This window comes from Ceratotherium simum, chromosome 2, assembly GCF_057802395.1.
Source record: "Ceratotherium simum simum isolate JZ-2026a chromosome 2, ASM5780239v1, whole genome shotgun sequence".
In the NCBI taxonomy this organism is placed as follows: Eukaryota; Metazoa; Chordata; class Mammalia; order Perissodactyla; family Rhinocerotidae; genus Ceratotherium; species Ceratotherium simum.
This window is the reverse complement of record NC_141901.1, coordinates 70434369-70450714: the sequence shown is the minus strand read 5'-3', so window position 1 is coordinate 70450714 and position 16346 is coordinate 70434369. Positions and strand designations below refer to the sequence as shown.

Genomic DNA, 16346 nt, shown 5'->3' with positions numbered 1-16346 from the left:
AAGTATTCTGCAGCAAAGTCCAGAATACTAGAATAACGACAACAGTTAACATTTTATAGCATCCTGTATGTTGTAAAGCACTGTCACATACAGTATCTTTTCATCAGGCATTGGACCTGATTCAAATAAATCATATATGGGGCATATTTATTATTGTCAGTCAGCATCTATTGAGTTCTGTATGTATATTCTCTGGATCATTAAGCACTGCGTTTATAATTTCACAAAGAACACACGCACACTTTTAAACTAACTGAAGATGTCATTAAAGGAAAACAGTAATGAGGATTCCAGGATGTCAAATCGACCACAAGATTGAACCATGCTGTCACTTTTATGGGCATTCTGAGCTCTGCTTGCTGTCTCTCCTGGATCTGCACCCTCTGGTTGGAAGGTGCTGTGATGGAGGAGGGAATGTCCCACTCTGAGACATTTCCATCTGCAGCAGTCCTCTGGAGCACTGAACACCTGCATGTCGCCCTCACACCTGAACCTGAGTGGTTGTCCGATAGCTATGGAGCATCTTGGGATGTTTGCAGGTGATTCAGGTGCCCTTAGTCAAAGGGGAATTTCACCTAGGGCTGCACCTATTGTTCCAGACAGAAGGGCTGCAGGTTGAGAGGACTTTGTAGGATATTTTGGGAAGTAGGCTGCTCCATCAGTGACTCCCTGCTTTTTTTGTGTAAAAATCTCAGGAGGATTCCTGGAACTTGGATTCACCCAAGTCACTGATAAAGCCCCAGATGAGGGTAGTTATGGCTGGTAGTACATTCATTTGTACTGTAACACCAGGTGTGAGAGAGTGGGGACCACAGATAAAGCCTTGATGAGAGCACAGGGCACTGAGCAGTGGCTATTACCTGAGCGATACTTCAGAAGCAGGTCCCAGATTGAGCGCCTTGAGTAGGGGTCCACCCCAGAGGTGGGCTCATCCAGAACAATCACCTTGGCATCTCCCACAAAGGCAATGGCAACAGACAGCTTCCTCTGCATGCCACCTAGAAGTACAAGGTGTGGGGGTGGGGGACAGTCACAGGGGCTATGGAGCACGGGACGAGAAAGGCCCTGGGCTGGCGATAAGGGGGGTACCTTAAGTTCCGCAGTGGTTTGATGCTGCCTCCTTAGATATTTACACAGTGTTCAAACCCCAGTGGTGTATAGGCCTCTTTAGATGCAGAAGAGGCAATCCCCGCCTCCTGGGATCAGGCTGTTTGAAGGCCGTTCTCCCATTTTAGTTCAAATACATAAACATCAGAATAAATACAGCCCAGGCTGCTGCAAGATAGGGTTCCATGTGGGAAATAATCCAGAGGTGGGCTGCTCTTAGATGCTCAGAATAACTTTATAGAAGTGTTCCAACTCTTAGGAGATCTGTTAAAGCCTCTGTCTCCACCACTGCCCCGTGCACTGGGAGACAATGGATTTGCCGTTGGTAGCCCTGTCTTTTGCCAATATCAAGCACCTGATAGATCCTGAGCTGCTTCGTTCCTCTTGTGGTGGAGGCCTGTGTCCTCCAACATGGCTTCCATCTCCAGCTGGGCCTCCTCCCAGGACTTCCCTTTCAGCTGGGCGTAGAACAGGATGTGTTCAGCCACCGTGAGGCTGTGGGGATGGGGCAACAAGAGAGTCACTGGGCTCAGAAATTCCATGTCTAGCAATTTACTTTACAGAGATAATTAAGGATGAGCACAAAGACTTAGCAATCAAGATGTTCACCATGGTGCTGTTTATAATGCAAAAACAAAACAAAAAACAGACTCTACCAAAATATCTAACAAGAGGGGACAGCTTAAACAGTACATTTATACAATGGCATGGTATGTAACCATTAATTATTTTATAGAAGAATACGTAATGACATAAAAAGATGTTCATGATATCTTAGGTTAAGAAAAGCAATCACATCAAAAAAATGGCAGGTTACAAAACTGTATGCAGATTTTTACTCTCCTTTATAATTTGAAAGTACATATGTATATTTATACATGCATAGGAGAACGTTCTGAAAAATTTTCTACCAGATGTTAACAGCAGTTATCTCTGGGTGGTGAAATTACAGGTGACTTGTGTTTTCTTCCTTTAATCTATGTTTCCTTCCTTCCTTTCTTCAATGACTACATAAAACCTTTTAGACAAGAAATAAATGTTTGGGGAAAAAAGCAACTAAAAACCCTCCTCAAAAGCCAGCTTTTAGGCTTAAGAGGAAATAAGGAACAATGCTCTCTTTGTCCCAGAGGTGAACACTTCAGGGCTGAGCAAGGGGCCCTGGAATCAGCCACCCTGTGAGAGAGAAGGGGGCATCACTCTTCTGAGGGAGAGACCTCAGCTCCGAGCGCCAGAGGCACAGTCCTGTGTTCTGAGGAACACCTCTCATTGCAAGCAGGACAAAGGACCTTGAACACAGAGGAAACCAAAAAGAATATTGTCTCCTGCCCCCAGCTGGGCTCTACAGAACATGTGTGTTGGGGGGCAGGGTGAGGACAGGGCACGGGGAAGGTCTCAATTCCTGTTCTACTTACTGATGGAACAGGATGTTGTGCTGTGGACACATGCCAAGGCTCTGCCGCACTGCATCCAGGCTGGTTTCAATGTCCTTTCCCCCAATGAGCACAGTCCCTGATGTTGGTGGCAACAGACCCGTCAGGATGGACCTGCCGAACGCAGGAGTCAGTGGCAGAAAAAGATGGCCTTTAGGAGTACCTTGGAATGGGAGCCCCATCCCAGGGTCAGTGAGGACTCTCACAGTGATTCCTGCCCTTGGCTCTCAGTTGAATCCAAACCATCCTTAGCGGTGGGGACCAACAGTTTCCCACAGAGCACTTAGCACCAGTGTGTACATCCAGGCCCTAATGTGGATGACCACATCCGCCTTCCTTCTCTGCTTCTGCTTCTTTCCTGTGCTCCCAGGCAGGCACAGATAGGCCTCCAGGATTCCCAGCTGCAGAACGTTCACTTACAGCCGAAGGTCCCTCCCCAATTCAGCCATCACAGCTCCTGGCCCTGTGGGGGCTCAATAAAAGGTGTTCAGTGCGTGGGTCAATGCTTTGCCTGATGTCATCATCACAAAGCATGGGGGAAGGGTCTTAGTGAGAAGCCCAGGCATTCAATATGTATTTATGGATTAATTGATTGAAGCCAGGCGTGGGAATTACCACCAACAATATCATCTTTGGATCCAAAGCATAAAAAGCCTAACAGCAATGTTGGGCTTTTTTTGTAAAATGAGAAATAACGACTCCCACCTCATGAAGCTGTTGTGAGGATTAAATGAGTTAATACCTGTAAAGCACTTAGAACAGTGCCAGCATAAAGGACAACTCAAAAATATTATTACTATTTTTATGAAACGTTGTGTTTCAACCCCCAGAGGAAGCTGCATTTCAGCAGTCGATGAAGTCACGTGTTTGCCTTTGAGAAGCCCTGGGTCCTGTGGAACTCCGGGCTCTCTACCATGTCAGTTAACAAGGAGAGAAATCAGACGGATCTAGTGCTGCCCCGTCCAGCTCTGCCCCCGACAGAATCTCAGACTATCTGAACGTGAATTTAGAAGCTGAAATCACTGTTGATCAACCACTAGAGGGAAACAGAACCAAATAATAATGGCACCAGCCCCACATTCCATTCACACTGATCCGCCCTCAGAGAACATTCCAACGCAGGGTGTACACTGCTGTTCCTTCCTTCTACTCTGTCAAAAGCCAAAAGACTTGAAGACTGCGTTCACATGGGTTCCCTGCCTCTTGAGAGGGCCGCTTCTGCTGCTCCGTGGGAAATCTTAGATGGCTGTGTTCCCCTTCTCAGCAGATGGCACTCATGTCCCTTAGAAAAGTGTGGGGAGCCTCCTGAGCTGAGGCCTCCATGCAGAGCCCTCATCTTCCTTGAACTTGGCCTTCAATTGCCAGGCAGTTACCCCACAGGCCCCTCTAGATACTGCACTGTCTTTACTTTCTTCAGAACTACCACCAACCCTCATCGGGAGTCCCATTCTGATGGTGAAGCCTGCCTAGTAATAGGTAGGAAGAGGAATGCTCCTTGAAAATAAATAGTACTCTACAGACCGAGGGCATGTGATGGTGATGGCCGTGACTTTATCACCACCATTGATGACAGCAACGCTGGAGAGGTTTGGGATGGGGGGACGGGCTCACAGTGTCAGAGACAAGAGACAATTGTGGGAAAACCTGGCTCTTGTCCCACTGAACCATTACCACTTGGTGACCTCGGGAAAGTCACCTCAACTCTCTGGATGTCCACTTCCCTGGCACACAAAGGGCACAATAATCTTACTCCATCTCCCTCTCCAACTTCTTCTGAGGATCAAATAAAACAATATATGTGGGGGGGGGCTTTGAACACAGCAGTGTGTTTTACACATTCTTGGGACACAAATATAGAGTACATTTTTGTCCCTAAAATTCAGTGGGAAAGAGTAGACTGCAGCTAATAGGGGAAGAAAAGAGCCAGAAAATGACAGGACAGCAGGGCAATCCAGCCTCTTTGCCCAAAGACTCACAAGGTGGTGGTTTTCCCTGCTCCATTGTGTCCGAGGAAGGCAGTGATCTGGTTCTCATAGAAGGTAATGTTAAGACGGTCCACTGCTGGCCTTCCGTAGGGCTCAAAAATCTTTACCAGATTCTTCACACATACCCCTGGAACCAAGCCTGGAAGCTCACGTTCAAAGAAGGAGTCTTGGAGGAAAAAAATGAAATGCAAATATGGCGCCTTAACGTCCACGTTCCCCAGGTTCTTTCTTCAGACCATGTCTTCTGCCCCCATGGCTTTAGCTATGATCTTTGTAAGGACGACTACAGGATAACAATTGTAATAATAGTAACTAACATTTGTTGAGCAGTTACTATGGGCTAGGCACTGTTTCAAGTGCTTTATATGGATTACCTCATTTCACAATTATAACAGCCCTAGGGGGACAGATATTTTTATGCCCATTTCTATAAATGAGAAAACCTAAGACACAGAGACATCAAGTGTCCAATCAAAGTCACATGGCTTATAAGTGGCAAAGCCAGGATTCGAACCCAGGTGCACATTGTCTATACGGAGAGTCAGCCCTAAGCTCAATCTTCAGCCCCGGGCCCTTATTTCCAACAGTCTGTGGGCCATTTCCACATGGATTTCTGGTAGCAGCTCAGACTCCCCATCTTCTCCACAAAACAACATTTTCCTTCAGACTCTCCCATGTCCATTCCTGGAGCCGCCATTGTCCTAGTCACCTCGGCTCAAATCTCTGAGTCAGCTTTGACTAAAGCTGACTTCTTGCTCCTCAGAACTCCCGAGTTTCTCAATTAACTGGGTAGGACAGTCCACCCTTCCTCATCACTGTCCCTCAAACTCTGCCCCTCCACTTTTCTACTCCCACACCTCCCTCCAGTGCAGACGCTCATTACTGTTGTATCTGCTTCTCCCTGACCTCCAGTCTCTCCCTGCTTTAGGTCACCTGTACAGCACTACTTAGTTTGTTGTCTTAATATTGTAGTTCTGAGCATTTACTTCCCTATAAAAAACATCCCAGTGCTTCTTCTCTCTGTTCTTCCTGGCCTCGCCTATAACTGAGATGGGACCAGCCCCTGATTTAGGCCTTGAAATTCCACTCTGGGAGGAGAGTCTCCTCAGAGGCACTGTTGACTGCAAACCAGCTCTCTGAGGAGCTGCAGGTCACTGACCTCAGCTTTGTGAAATGGCACCTGGGGTGGACTGGAGGCCTGGAGGCCAGACCCTCTCATGCAACATCAGCCAAAGTCCAGAGGCCATGCTGCCTCTCTGAACCCAAGGTGAGGATAACAAGAGTATTTGAGCATCCACAGAGAAACGCCTATGCTTAGAGAATGGAGCACAAGGGGAGAAGTACAGAACTGGGTCAAAAGGGAAGGTAAGGGAGGCAAAGGCCAGGGTGACACTTGCGAACCTACTCTATCAGGTCAGGAGTTATTAGGTAACTTCCAGGGACAGGAAAGGCTTTTGATGGCTTGAATGAATCGGCTTCTAGATTTGTAAACCACGACTGAAGTGTATGCAGCTCCACTAGACTCTCTTTCCCTCTCCACACAGAAGCATTTATTTTTATCTTTCCTTATAGCTCATATCCGCTCTAAGTCCCAGTGACCCAAGTTATTGTTCTTGCTAAATCCTCGGAAGTCAGCACATTTGTGCAACTCGCTTGGGATTTGCCTAACAAGGGCACAAACACACCGCATACTTGGGATTTGCTTTCTCCAGGAAATATGCGTTAATGTCTGGCTGGACCATTCATCCCACACACGTGCAGCAGGACCCCTGAGAAGCTATCAGGTCTAACTCTTGTCAATAGAGAGAGTCAGATTCTCGGATTCCATTTTGCCCCAGTCATGAGGTGTTTTGCTCTGGCCCTTTGCAGCATTCTGAGCCTTTTTCTTGCCTCTGCTCTGTGTTCTTTATCGAGGTTTTTACCATTTATTCCTTCTGGGTGTTCCGGGTCCTCCATTTCCTCTGTTATGGGTTCGGTCTTCTCCAGGGCCCTTTCTTCTCTGGTTGAACACCCTGCACCAACCAGAAGCCACTGTTAACTCTCCTGGTGAGAGCTGAGAATCAGTAAAGGCAGGAAAAGGGAGGAGAAGAGGGGAGAGCAGAGTTTCCTACCATAACTGAAAAACACAGTTCCCTGAGAAGACCAAGTCAGCATTCCCAGGGCCCAGCCCCAAGCAGGGCCCCCAGCCTCTGACTGCCGGTCTGTGAAGTCCTCAAAGTGGCTGGCAGGGCCTCCCAGCTGGCTGGATTGTGCAACCTGTGCCCAGCTCAGAGGGAGTTTTGTAACAGGAGCTGCACCTCATCCTCTTAATATGCCAGGACGGACCCACATGTCAGAAATTACGGTTAAAAAAAATTAACAAAATCAGAATTGAATTCAAAATGGGATAATTTTTTTTAGCTCACCAACAGGACTTCTCATTCTAATCCAAAACATGTCAAAGTCATGGCGAACCTTGAGTACAAGTCCATCCAAGGTGATATGATGGGCAGCCAGCTTAAATTACAGATGGAGAAATGATTTCTCTGAGAAATCCACTTTTATGGGCATTCAAGTATTTTGGGATTAACACCAGAGTTGAGCCTGGTTGAGGTACAGGCTTGCACAAATTGTGAAGTGTGGTGTAAACACACACGCACACATTCTCACACTCATGCATACACTCACAGTCTCTCACACACACCACACACACATTCTCCCACTCACACATACTGGCTCACACACCATACCCACACCCCCTCCCCACCACACGCAGAGGCATTTTTTTTGTAAACTTGGCATTTGGTTTAAAAGGACGTCAGGACATCCTGGAAGGGGAAGAGGACCAAAGAGCCAGCCAGCCAGGGAGGAAGGCAGGGGAGGGGGAAACCGCTGTCGACAAGCATCTACAGGCGCTGGCCTCAAGTGCACATGTGTGAGCAGGGGGAGCTCTCTGTCCACGCTGCCCTCTGTAGGTCTGCAGGATGTGTGGTGGAGGGAGCAGCACGCAATGGGCCTGGCGGTCAGGGAGCCCCCACCTCCAGTACTTCTGTTTCTGCTTCCTGAAGGATTTTTAAATCTATTGCCCACAATTCCTCTGATCACTCTACTAGCTACCATACTGCACTAACATGTAACAAAATAGGGGGAGAGATTTTTCTAAATAGTTTAGTCATTGGAGTGAGTTCCTGGCCAGGAAACGTGTGTCTCAGTTCCAGATTTTGTCTCAGTGACCACCTGGAACTTGAGCAAGACACTGGATGTCTCTTGGGCACCATTTCATCTGTGAAAGGAGGGTGTTAGTTGGAGAAACACAGCTCTTCTGATTTTAGAGAGATTTAGGAATCTATTTCAGTCTAGCCTGTGAGACAGGTGAAAAATATTTGGCTTCTGTCAGCAAAAGTATACGTGATTCATTTTCGAAGGAGCGCATTTGTCTTAAGATTTTTTTTTTTTTTTTTTTTGAGGGGCAGAATATCTGCTGAGGTTGTAGAGAAAAAAAATGCCCACAGGTCCTGATACTCATTGAAATGAGAATGCCAGGAACACAACACAGGTGTTGAAAATTCCCATTTATGATGGATTATAACTTTATTAGAGGAGAAATTTAAAAGTTTATAGATAGACAAGACAGACAAACCAACATAATGGAAAAATACTGAGTGGTTAAAGTGCTGTTTGTTTGAACCATAAAACAAAACAAAACAAAAAAAACCCACCCAAGCCTTTTAAAGGCCCTTGGCTAATCCCCTAGAGAAAACAAACATCTATCTTAGTGCTTAAGGGGTAAATCTTGGCCCAGGCCCAACAATACAAAGTAAAGAGCAGGTGGATGAGGAACAAACAGACTGGAAAGCATTTCCTTTGCTTCCAGAACCTCCCAGCTCCAGGGGGGGTCCCCAGCTCTCAGGTCAGGAATCTTTCTGCCTTCTTATACCTCACAAAACAGTGTGTGGTTTTTCCCCACTTCTAGAACTCTCCCTCAGGGCCCTGTCCTGTTCAGTAGGAAAGGTAAATTTTATCTAAGACGCATTCTGGGCAAATGCCCTTTTAGCTCTCTTCCCCGATCACAAAAAATATCAGTTCAAGAAGAGGCTGGGAGTGTTTGCCTTGAGGATCACAGCTCTGTCCCAGCCTATGGATGGGCCCTTACTTTGGGAGAATGAATGAATTTATATCTTGAAAAGGTAGAGAGGAATACAAACGCAGGCGGGGAGGCAGCAGAAGACGAATGCAAAGGTTCCTTCATGATTCTCCGGATCTGTTTGCTTTAAACTGAGAAGTTGCAAAAGTCATTTGCACCCTGAAGTGGTTTGGCCTTCTTTTAATAGGGCAATTTAATCCACTGGGCACAAGCTGTACAGGACACAAGGGTCCATCAGTGCTCAGCCACTCTCCTCGGCCCAAAGACTCACCGAAGGTGGGCTCCCCGAGGCCATAATACTGCACAGCAGAGCAAAACCCTCAGGAGACAGCCGACTAGACTAATCAGGAAACATACACTTCACGTAAGAGCTGCCTCTACAACCCATACCCACCCAGCGCACAGCCAAAGGAGCTAGTTTCAAACATTAGGGTTTTTTGTACTTTTTAAATTTTTAAATCTTAAAAAACTCACCTTCACCTCCAAGCCAATAGGACTCTTGCAGAAAGAAGTACCAAGGAAGTGGGGTTCCATAGTCCCCTAAAAATAGACAAATAAAAAGCCTAAGTAACCCCACTTTGCCACAGTTCTATAAGATCTAGAATTTATCTAGCTGAGCCTCAAATTGAAACTAGAGATATTTGTGGTTCATAAGCCATTACACAGCTCTCCAGGGGCTACCACCAAGACTACTCCTTCCAACATGTTTTAACTCAACAGGTCAATGTCGAGTGGAACCAGCAACACTAAGACTGATGATCTTGGTTGACATTAGTTCTCCAAGAAAACATTTCATTAAAGAATTAAGTCAGGCTCCTTTTCAACAGTTACTAGACAATAATAACGATAATCACTAATTGTTGGATGCTTTTTCCGTGTCAGGCATTACTCCAAGCGCTTTCCATGTGTTAAATAATTCCATCCTCAAAGCAACCCCAGGAGATTCGTAGTATTCTTCTTCTTGTGGATAAGGCAGCTGAGGCACACTGAGTTTGAATCCTCTGCCCAAGGCCACAGCTAATTAAATAGAGATGCAGGGATTCCAACAAGGTGATCTGGTTCTGACACCACTCACCTTACCCACACCATCTACTAGATCTATCTGGATCTATCTGGGTTTCAAGGAAAAGACTCCCAAATTTCTAGTCCAGATCTCTTAGCAGACTTTGTTCCCTACAAAATATTGATCTTGTGAGAACATTGTCTTTGCTTATTTAATAGTCCTGTGTTTTATGGCTGCCACTAGGCCCTAAGCTCCTCAAGGGCAAGCCTGGGTCTGTCTTTTCAACCCCTCTTTTCCCAGAAGCTGGTGCTGCGCAGTAAATTACTGTTGATCAAACTAAAGCTTTACCTTGGCTAAAATAAAGCTCTTGACTTATGCACAAATTTCATTTGCAATCCAACTAATTTTCACTTATTATATCTCCTTCTAATGGCCCAGTGAGAGGGAACAAAGGGAGGCTGAGCAAGGTCAAGTGTACTGCTCAAAGTCACCATTATGGGTTGAATTGTGTCCCCCTCCCACCCTCCAAAAAACAGATACGTTGAGGTCTGTGGTATAATACAAAATAATTCTTGGTCTTTGTCCCCAGTTCCTGGCATAGAGCTCGGAAACCCTTGGAATTTCCTGAGTGATAGGAGTGCCTTTTGTTAGTCATAATGAGCCCCACTCTCAACCACACTTGAGTTTATGCTAATGAGGTGACTCAGGTGGGGGTCCCTAGATAGCTTCATGTTGGGGGCTGGTCACCAGAAAGACCAAACATGTGAAGAGAGAAAGGGAACTTTCAGCCACAGCCCCCCCCCTTCAGGGAGGGGAAGAGAGGGCTGGAGACTGGGTTATGAAAACTCTTGATCAATGAGATTCAGGGAGCGTCCAGGTTGGTGAGTACATCTATGTGCTGGGAGAATGAAGCCCCTGGAGAGGGTAGGGAAGCTCCATGCATCACTGTCCTGTACCTCGCTCTATGCATCTCTTCCATTTGGCTGTTCCTGAGTTGTATTCTTCATTATAAAGCTGTAACTGTAAGCAGACCACTTTCCTGAGTTCTGTGAGTTATTCTAGTGAATCATTGAACCTGAGGAGGGGTCAGGAGAACCCCTGAATTTGTAGTCAGGTGAACAAAAGTGTGGGTGGCCTGGGCACTGCAGTTGTGTCATCTGAGGTGGGGGCAGTCTTGTGGGACTGAACCTGTAGGATCTGTGCTAATTCTGGGTAGTTACTATCAGAATTGAATTGAATTGTTGGACACCCAGTTGGTGATGGAAAATTGGTTGATGTTGGAAAAAATGACACATTTGGTATCAGAAGTGGTATCAGAATAAACACTAGTGTCCTAACCCCTGGTACCTCAGAATGTGGCCTTGTTTAGAAATAGTCACTGCTGATGTGATTAATTAAGTTGAGATTAAGTCACACTGGAGTAGGATGGGCCCCTAATCCAATATGACTGGTGTCCTTATAAGAAGACGGCTATATGAAGACAGACACACACAAGGAGAACGCTATGTGAAGATGGAGGATTGGAGTGATGGGAGTGATGCATTTACAATCCAAGGACTGCCAAAGATTGCTGAAAAACCACCAGAAGCTAGGAAGAGGCAAGGAAGGATCCTTCTCCTACAGGTTTCAGAGGGAGCACGGCCCTGCCAACAGGACTTCTAGCCTTGATTTTGGACTTCTAGCCTCCAGAGCCATGAGACAATAAATTTCTGTTGTTTTAAGCTACCTACTTCTTGATACTTTGTTATGGCAGCCTGAGGAAACTAACATAGTTGCACAGCTAGTATCCAAACCCAGGCCCCCTGACTCAGCCTGGCAATCTTTCTCGTATGCCACGGTTGCTCCCTACATATTTCTGCCAACAAAGGCTGCCCTGAAATGATCTGAGAGACATGAGTTCCTCCCTCCCCAGGGACCGGGGCCAGTCTCACTCTCCCCTGTCTGCTCCTGGCCACAGCTTCGAGAGCCAGGCCACAGCTGCTATACAGCAAAGTGGCTGTTGGCTGACTTGGAGACCACTCAGCTGGAGGTGACACTTCTCTACCAGCCACCAGGAAATACTAATTTGAAGGAAAATCTGATTTCTGCAAAGCAAATACAAAACTGTGCAAACAGCCAATTTTGATTCAGGAGCTGGTTTTCCATGCTGTACGTTGATCAGATATTCCTTCAGTGCCCACCTAGAGTCAGGCACGATTCTGGGCACTGAGGCTATAATAGTGAACAAAACAGACCATGGATCTGCTCTCACTGGCCCATATTCCACTAAGGGTAGAGTGTCAACAAACAAACACATAAAGATACATCATGTCAGATGGTGACTTTTCAAGAATAAAGTAGGAAAAGGGGACAGGAGAACTGAAGCAATATTACTTTTATAGGGAGAGATATTTAGATATTTTCATTCTGGAAAGATCCCAGTGATAAGGTGACATTTGAACAGAGACCTGAACAAAGTGAGGAAGCAGGCCTGCAGATACGTGTGTGTGTGTGTGCGTGCGCGCGTGTGTGTAAAAACATGCTCCAGGCAGTAAGAATAGCAGGAGCAAATGTCCTGAGGAGGAAATGTACTCAGTGTGTTGAAGAACAATCAGTAAGGGGGCTGGTGTGGCTGGAGCAGAGAAACATGCGGGAGAAGGAAAGGACATGAGATGAGGAAGATGTTTGGAGGCCAAGAATGAAGCATCTTGTAGGCCAGGGTTGGGATACTGGATTTTACTCTGAACAAGAAAAAAAGCCACTGGAGGGATTTGAACAGAGGGTTGACACCATCTTACCTAGATTCTGAAAGGATCTCTCTGAATACAGTGTGGAGAATAGACTGGTAGGAGATGATGATGGAAGAAGGAGGCTTGAACAGGGAATTTGTGCAAAGGTGGTGACAAAGGATTAGATTCTGGGTCTGTTTCTAAAGTAGAGAGAACAGCATTCACCTATGGATGTTTTTTTTTTTTTTTTTTTGTGAGGAAGATCAACTCTGAGCTAACATCCATGCCAATACTCCTCTTTTTGCTGAGGAAGACTGGCCCTGGGCTAACATCCGTGCCCATCTTCCTCTACCTTATATGGGACGCAGCCACAGCATGGCCTGACAAGTGGTGCAGCAGTGCGCGCCCAGGATCTGAACCTGGGCCACCAGCAGCGGAGTGTGTGCACTTAACCATTATACCACGGGGCCGGCCCCCACTAATGGATTTTTGACTCCTGGATTTAAGTTTCAAATGCTGGTTCTGAGAACCCACAATGAAAGAACTTAGAAAGGATAAGATTTAAACTAGATGAAAGGCAGAGGGCTGGGGATCTGAAGAACCTAATTACCTTTACCCTATGGAGGGGGACACTTACCTGGAAACACTTGGTCAAGATACCAGGCAAGCAAGCCATACAGAGCAGCATCAAGGAGCATCATCTTCATGGACATCAGGAAACTGAATTCATCCCCTTCCGTGGGGCTGTTCCCGATATTGTTCCACTGCAGCCCCAGGCCCTGCTCCTCAAAGCGAGCCAGGTACTCAGTGCCAAACCCAAATGCCACAGGAGACAGCAGGCTCTGAGGTGGGGCAAAGAGGACACTCAAGATGAGTGGTCTTTTACCCAACTGGACACACCCACCCAGAAGCCCACGAGGTAGGGAGGAGGGCCAAAAGAGGGCCCATGTTGTGACCCCATGTAAGGCTACTCCAGGGAGGAGTTAAGGTAGTCTTCCCACAGGAAGAAAATTCTGGGAATCCTCTCAGGCCTCAGGGACCCCTGCCCAATACCCACTGGGCCACCTCTCACCTGTTCCATGGAACACAGTTGTGTAACGGGGAAGACAAACACTACACATTATAGCACACCAAAGATCAAATGTCCTCATGTTCACCTTTTTACCTTTTCCCCCTTCTTCCTTCCTCTTTCTTAAGATCACACAGTTCTTGGTAGAACAAAGAAGCTAACTTGAGCTGCTTTGTGAGAATCCCATTAGAAGTGTCCTCAAAGTCATCAGTGTCCTAGGGCAGGATAGGGGGCCAGGCAGGGGATGGTCTCATGATCTCCTGAGGTCTGTCAGAGAGGCCAGAAAAGCCTCAGATTATACTATCTCCCATCTCCACACTGAGGACAATCATTTTCTTGGGTTCTCTGTGGAGAGTACAAGTCAACTGACTAGGTGGCATGCCGAAGGAAGTCTGAAGAGGAAGTTCCCCAGCCAAGCTCCCATGAGTGGTCTCTGGCATGGAAGAAAGCACATAAACACATGCAGAGGGATGGGCTAGTCCCATTTCCTCTGCTCAGAGGCCTCCTTGTAGTTTGGAGGACCCAGGGTGGGGTTCAGAGTGTCTCTCTGCAAAAGGAAGGGATGCTCTACCTATATATTCACAAAAAACATTTAAAAAATCTCAGCCCAGCCCTGGTCCCCACAGCTGCCAGAACTATAACTTCCTGGCAGATCCACATGCCCAAGAAGCTAGCTGTGGCCTCAAAGTACCAACTGTCTACCCAGTATAACAACACAGCCCAACTCTGCCCACAGGCTGAGTCATCAGGATTTCTTGCTACTAGCCCATTGTGATCATGTTAGAAAATTGGGTGCCATAAATGGCAGCAATTAATTTCTTATTTAACATGAGAAATAAAAGGCAGATGCCCTGGCAGCTCTGGAACCAAATAAGTTTGAGTTGTGAGAACAAGTTGGACCTTAGATCTTCCCCAATAAGAGGCAGGTGGTAGTCCTTTCTCAACTCCATCACACAAAGAACTGTGGACAGGGAGATTCTGAAGGACAAGGAAAACTGCACCCTACAGGGCCCAGAAGCTCGTTAATGAGAGGGTGGAAATGGCTCATTTGAAAACAATTAGAGAAAAAGACCGTGTTTGGGAATCATGAACTAAAAAGTCTCTCAGGCAATCAAAAGTCAATTTCTGGAGACCTCTCCTGGCAAGAGAGCCTGATTCCAGACTGGCTTATTTCTGCACCCCTTTCTGCGTGAATGGTGGAGCATGATAAAGACACTTTATCTTTGTAGAGCTGCCCCAATTCAAGTTCTTTTGGAGAGAAACAAAAATTTTTAATTCATGGGAACATCTTTCTGGACAGAACAGTTAGGAGGCAAGCTGTCTCCATTCTGAATCTTCTCAAACACTAGGAAAAGAAAACTCAGTGAAATGGGCCCAGCTGTTTTCCTTTTGTGGCTACACAAAGGGACACATGAGCTGCACTGGCTTTCAATCACTTGCCAGGGCAGACTACTACAGCAGGTTTGGTGAGGAGGAACTGTTAGGTCGCTCAGGGTGAAGACAGCTCTCACTTTTGCCCATGTGCCTTTAAAGCCTAGGTCCCTTTGAGCCAAAAGGCAAAGTGGATCCCTCAAAGGCTGGGCCAGTCCTCTGGGACTGCTACAGACCCCTCAGAGGAAACGTATCATATGCTAGGGTGAGCCCAAGGTCCCTCACCACAGCCATCTTCAGGTCAGCCGTCATTCGGTCCTGCCAGGCGAAGCAGAGAATGTGCGGGAGGTAGAGGGTGAAGTAGATGACACCACTACAGGCTGCTGCCAGGCTGGCCTTGGAGAAGAAGGTGCTGAGCAGGAAGCACTGCGTGATGGTTGCAGTGGAGAAAGCCAACAGGAACAGGAAGAGGATGAACGGATTGCTGTAATGTAGGATTCTTCCATGCTGAAACCAAAGAGGCCACTTGAGTCAGTAATTTCCACTTGCATCCAGGGGCACCATCCTTTTCAGGGGGTGACCTATGTGCCATGATTCCAAGGCCTTCAGAAACCCTCTGCCCCAGAGGGATCTCCCCCACCATCCTGTTGTTGGTCTAAATTTCCGTATTTAAGACTCAATGTGTTGAGTTCCTTGAATCCTATGTCATTTTCCCTTAGAGGGGTAACACATTAGGCTGCCTGTTAATACCCAGCAATTATTATGTGTTAAGTAAGCAAATCCTTTGTGGGAAGGGGACAGTGTGGAGAAATAAGCCTAGAGCAGGGGAGGAAGATCTGCGTCGGGGTCTTGAAGCATCAACAGCTCCTGGGATCTACTGAGTAGATGAGGAACAAAAGAGGGAGGTGAGAGACCACCCAACAAGCTGTAACATTTTGCCCGAGGCCTGGCCTGCTGACTCAATCATTTGTACTTGTATTCTGGGATTTGCCACTCACATAGGTGAAAATATCAGTAATTAATCCACATCATTTGGATGTGGATTAATCCTCCCCGTCCACAATGTCATACAAATAAATTTCATAGAACCTGTGGGCAATACTCAGTATCTTCCATGTTAACTAATGAGTCAATGAACTTGGATATGTAGAAAATAGGACCAAACTCGCTATTGTTAATAAGTGAACTCCTGCCCAGTTACATTACAGGATAAATGGTGATGTTCAGATTTATTAGGCCTTCTTGGTTCTCCTTTGCTATAGGCATTCTATAAGGATTTTTACCCTTCGCACGTAACTGCAAATATATATAGATCATCCTGTTCTTTTCTCGGGAACCTAAAGGGACAAATAGGTTGATCTCTTGAATTGGTTCTGATTAATTGGTAGTGGTGCCTTGAAGCACTGGGTTCCTCTCAGTAGAGAAGAGAAACCAGTGAGCAATATCTGTCATGGGCATGTGAGAGCTGAGTAGAACAAATGTGCCACTTCTCTGCTATTGATATCATTTCTCCTGCATTCACGCTCTCATGCCTGTGGGGCGCTGACAGA

At 46.5% G+C, this 16346-nt stretch overlaps 1 protein-coding gene across 1 annotated transcript in view; it reads right to left on the bottom strand.

The window, feature by feature from the left end:
- Positions 1–16346, bottom strand: part of ABCA4 (ATP binding cassette subfamily A member 4) — a 128980-nt gene that overhangs the window by 48473 nt on the left and 64161 nt on the right. The window contains exons 15-22 of the mRNA XM_004420819.2: positions 15082–15303; positions 12994–13198; positions 9120–9185; positions 6445–6534; positions 4514–4688; positions 2520–2651; positions 1463–1602; positions 861–998 (exon numbers count right to left, since the gene is read on the bottom strand). Of these exons, the coding sequence (XP_004420876.1) occupies positions 861–998; positions 1463–1602; positions 2520–2651; positions 4514–4688; positions 6445–6534; positions 9120–9185; positions 12994–13198; positions 15082–15303 (1168 nt within the window). The remainder of the gene's footprint in view (positions 1–860; positions 999–1462; positions 1603–2519; positions 2652–4513; positions 4689–6444; positions 6535–9119; positions 9186–12993; positions 13199–15081; positions 15304–16346) is intronic.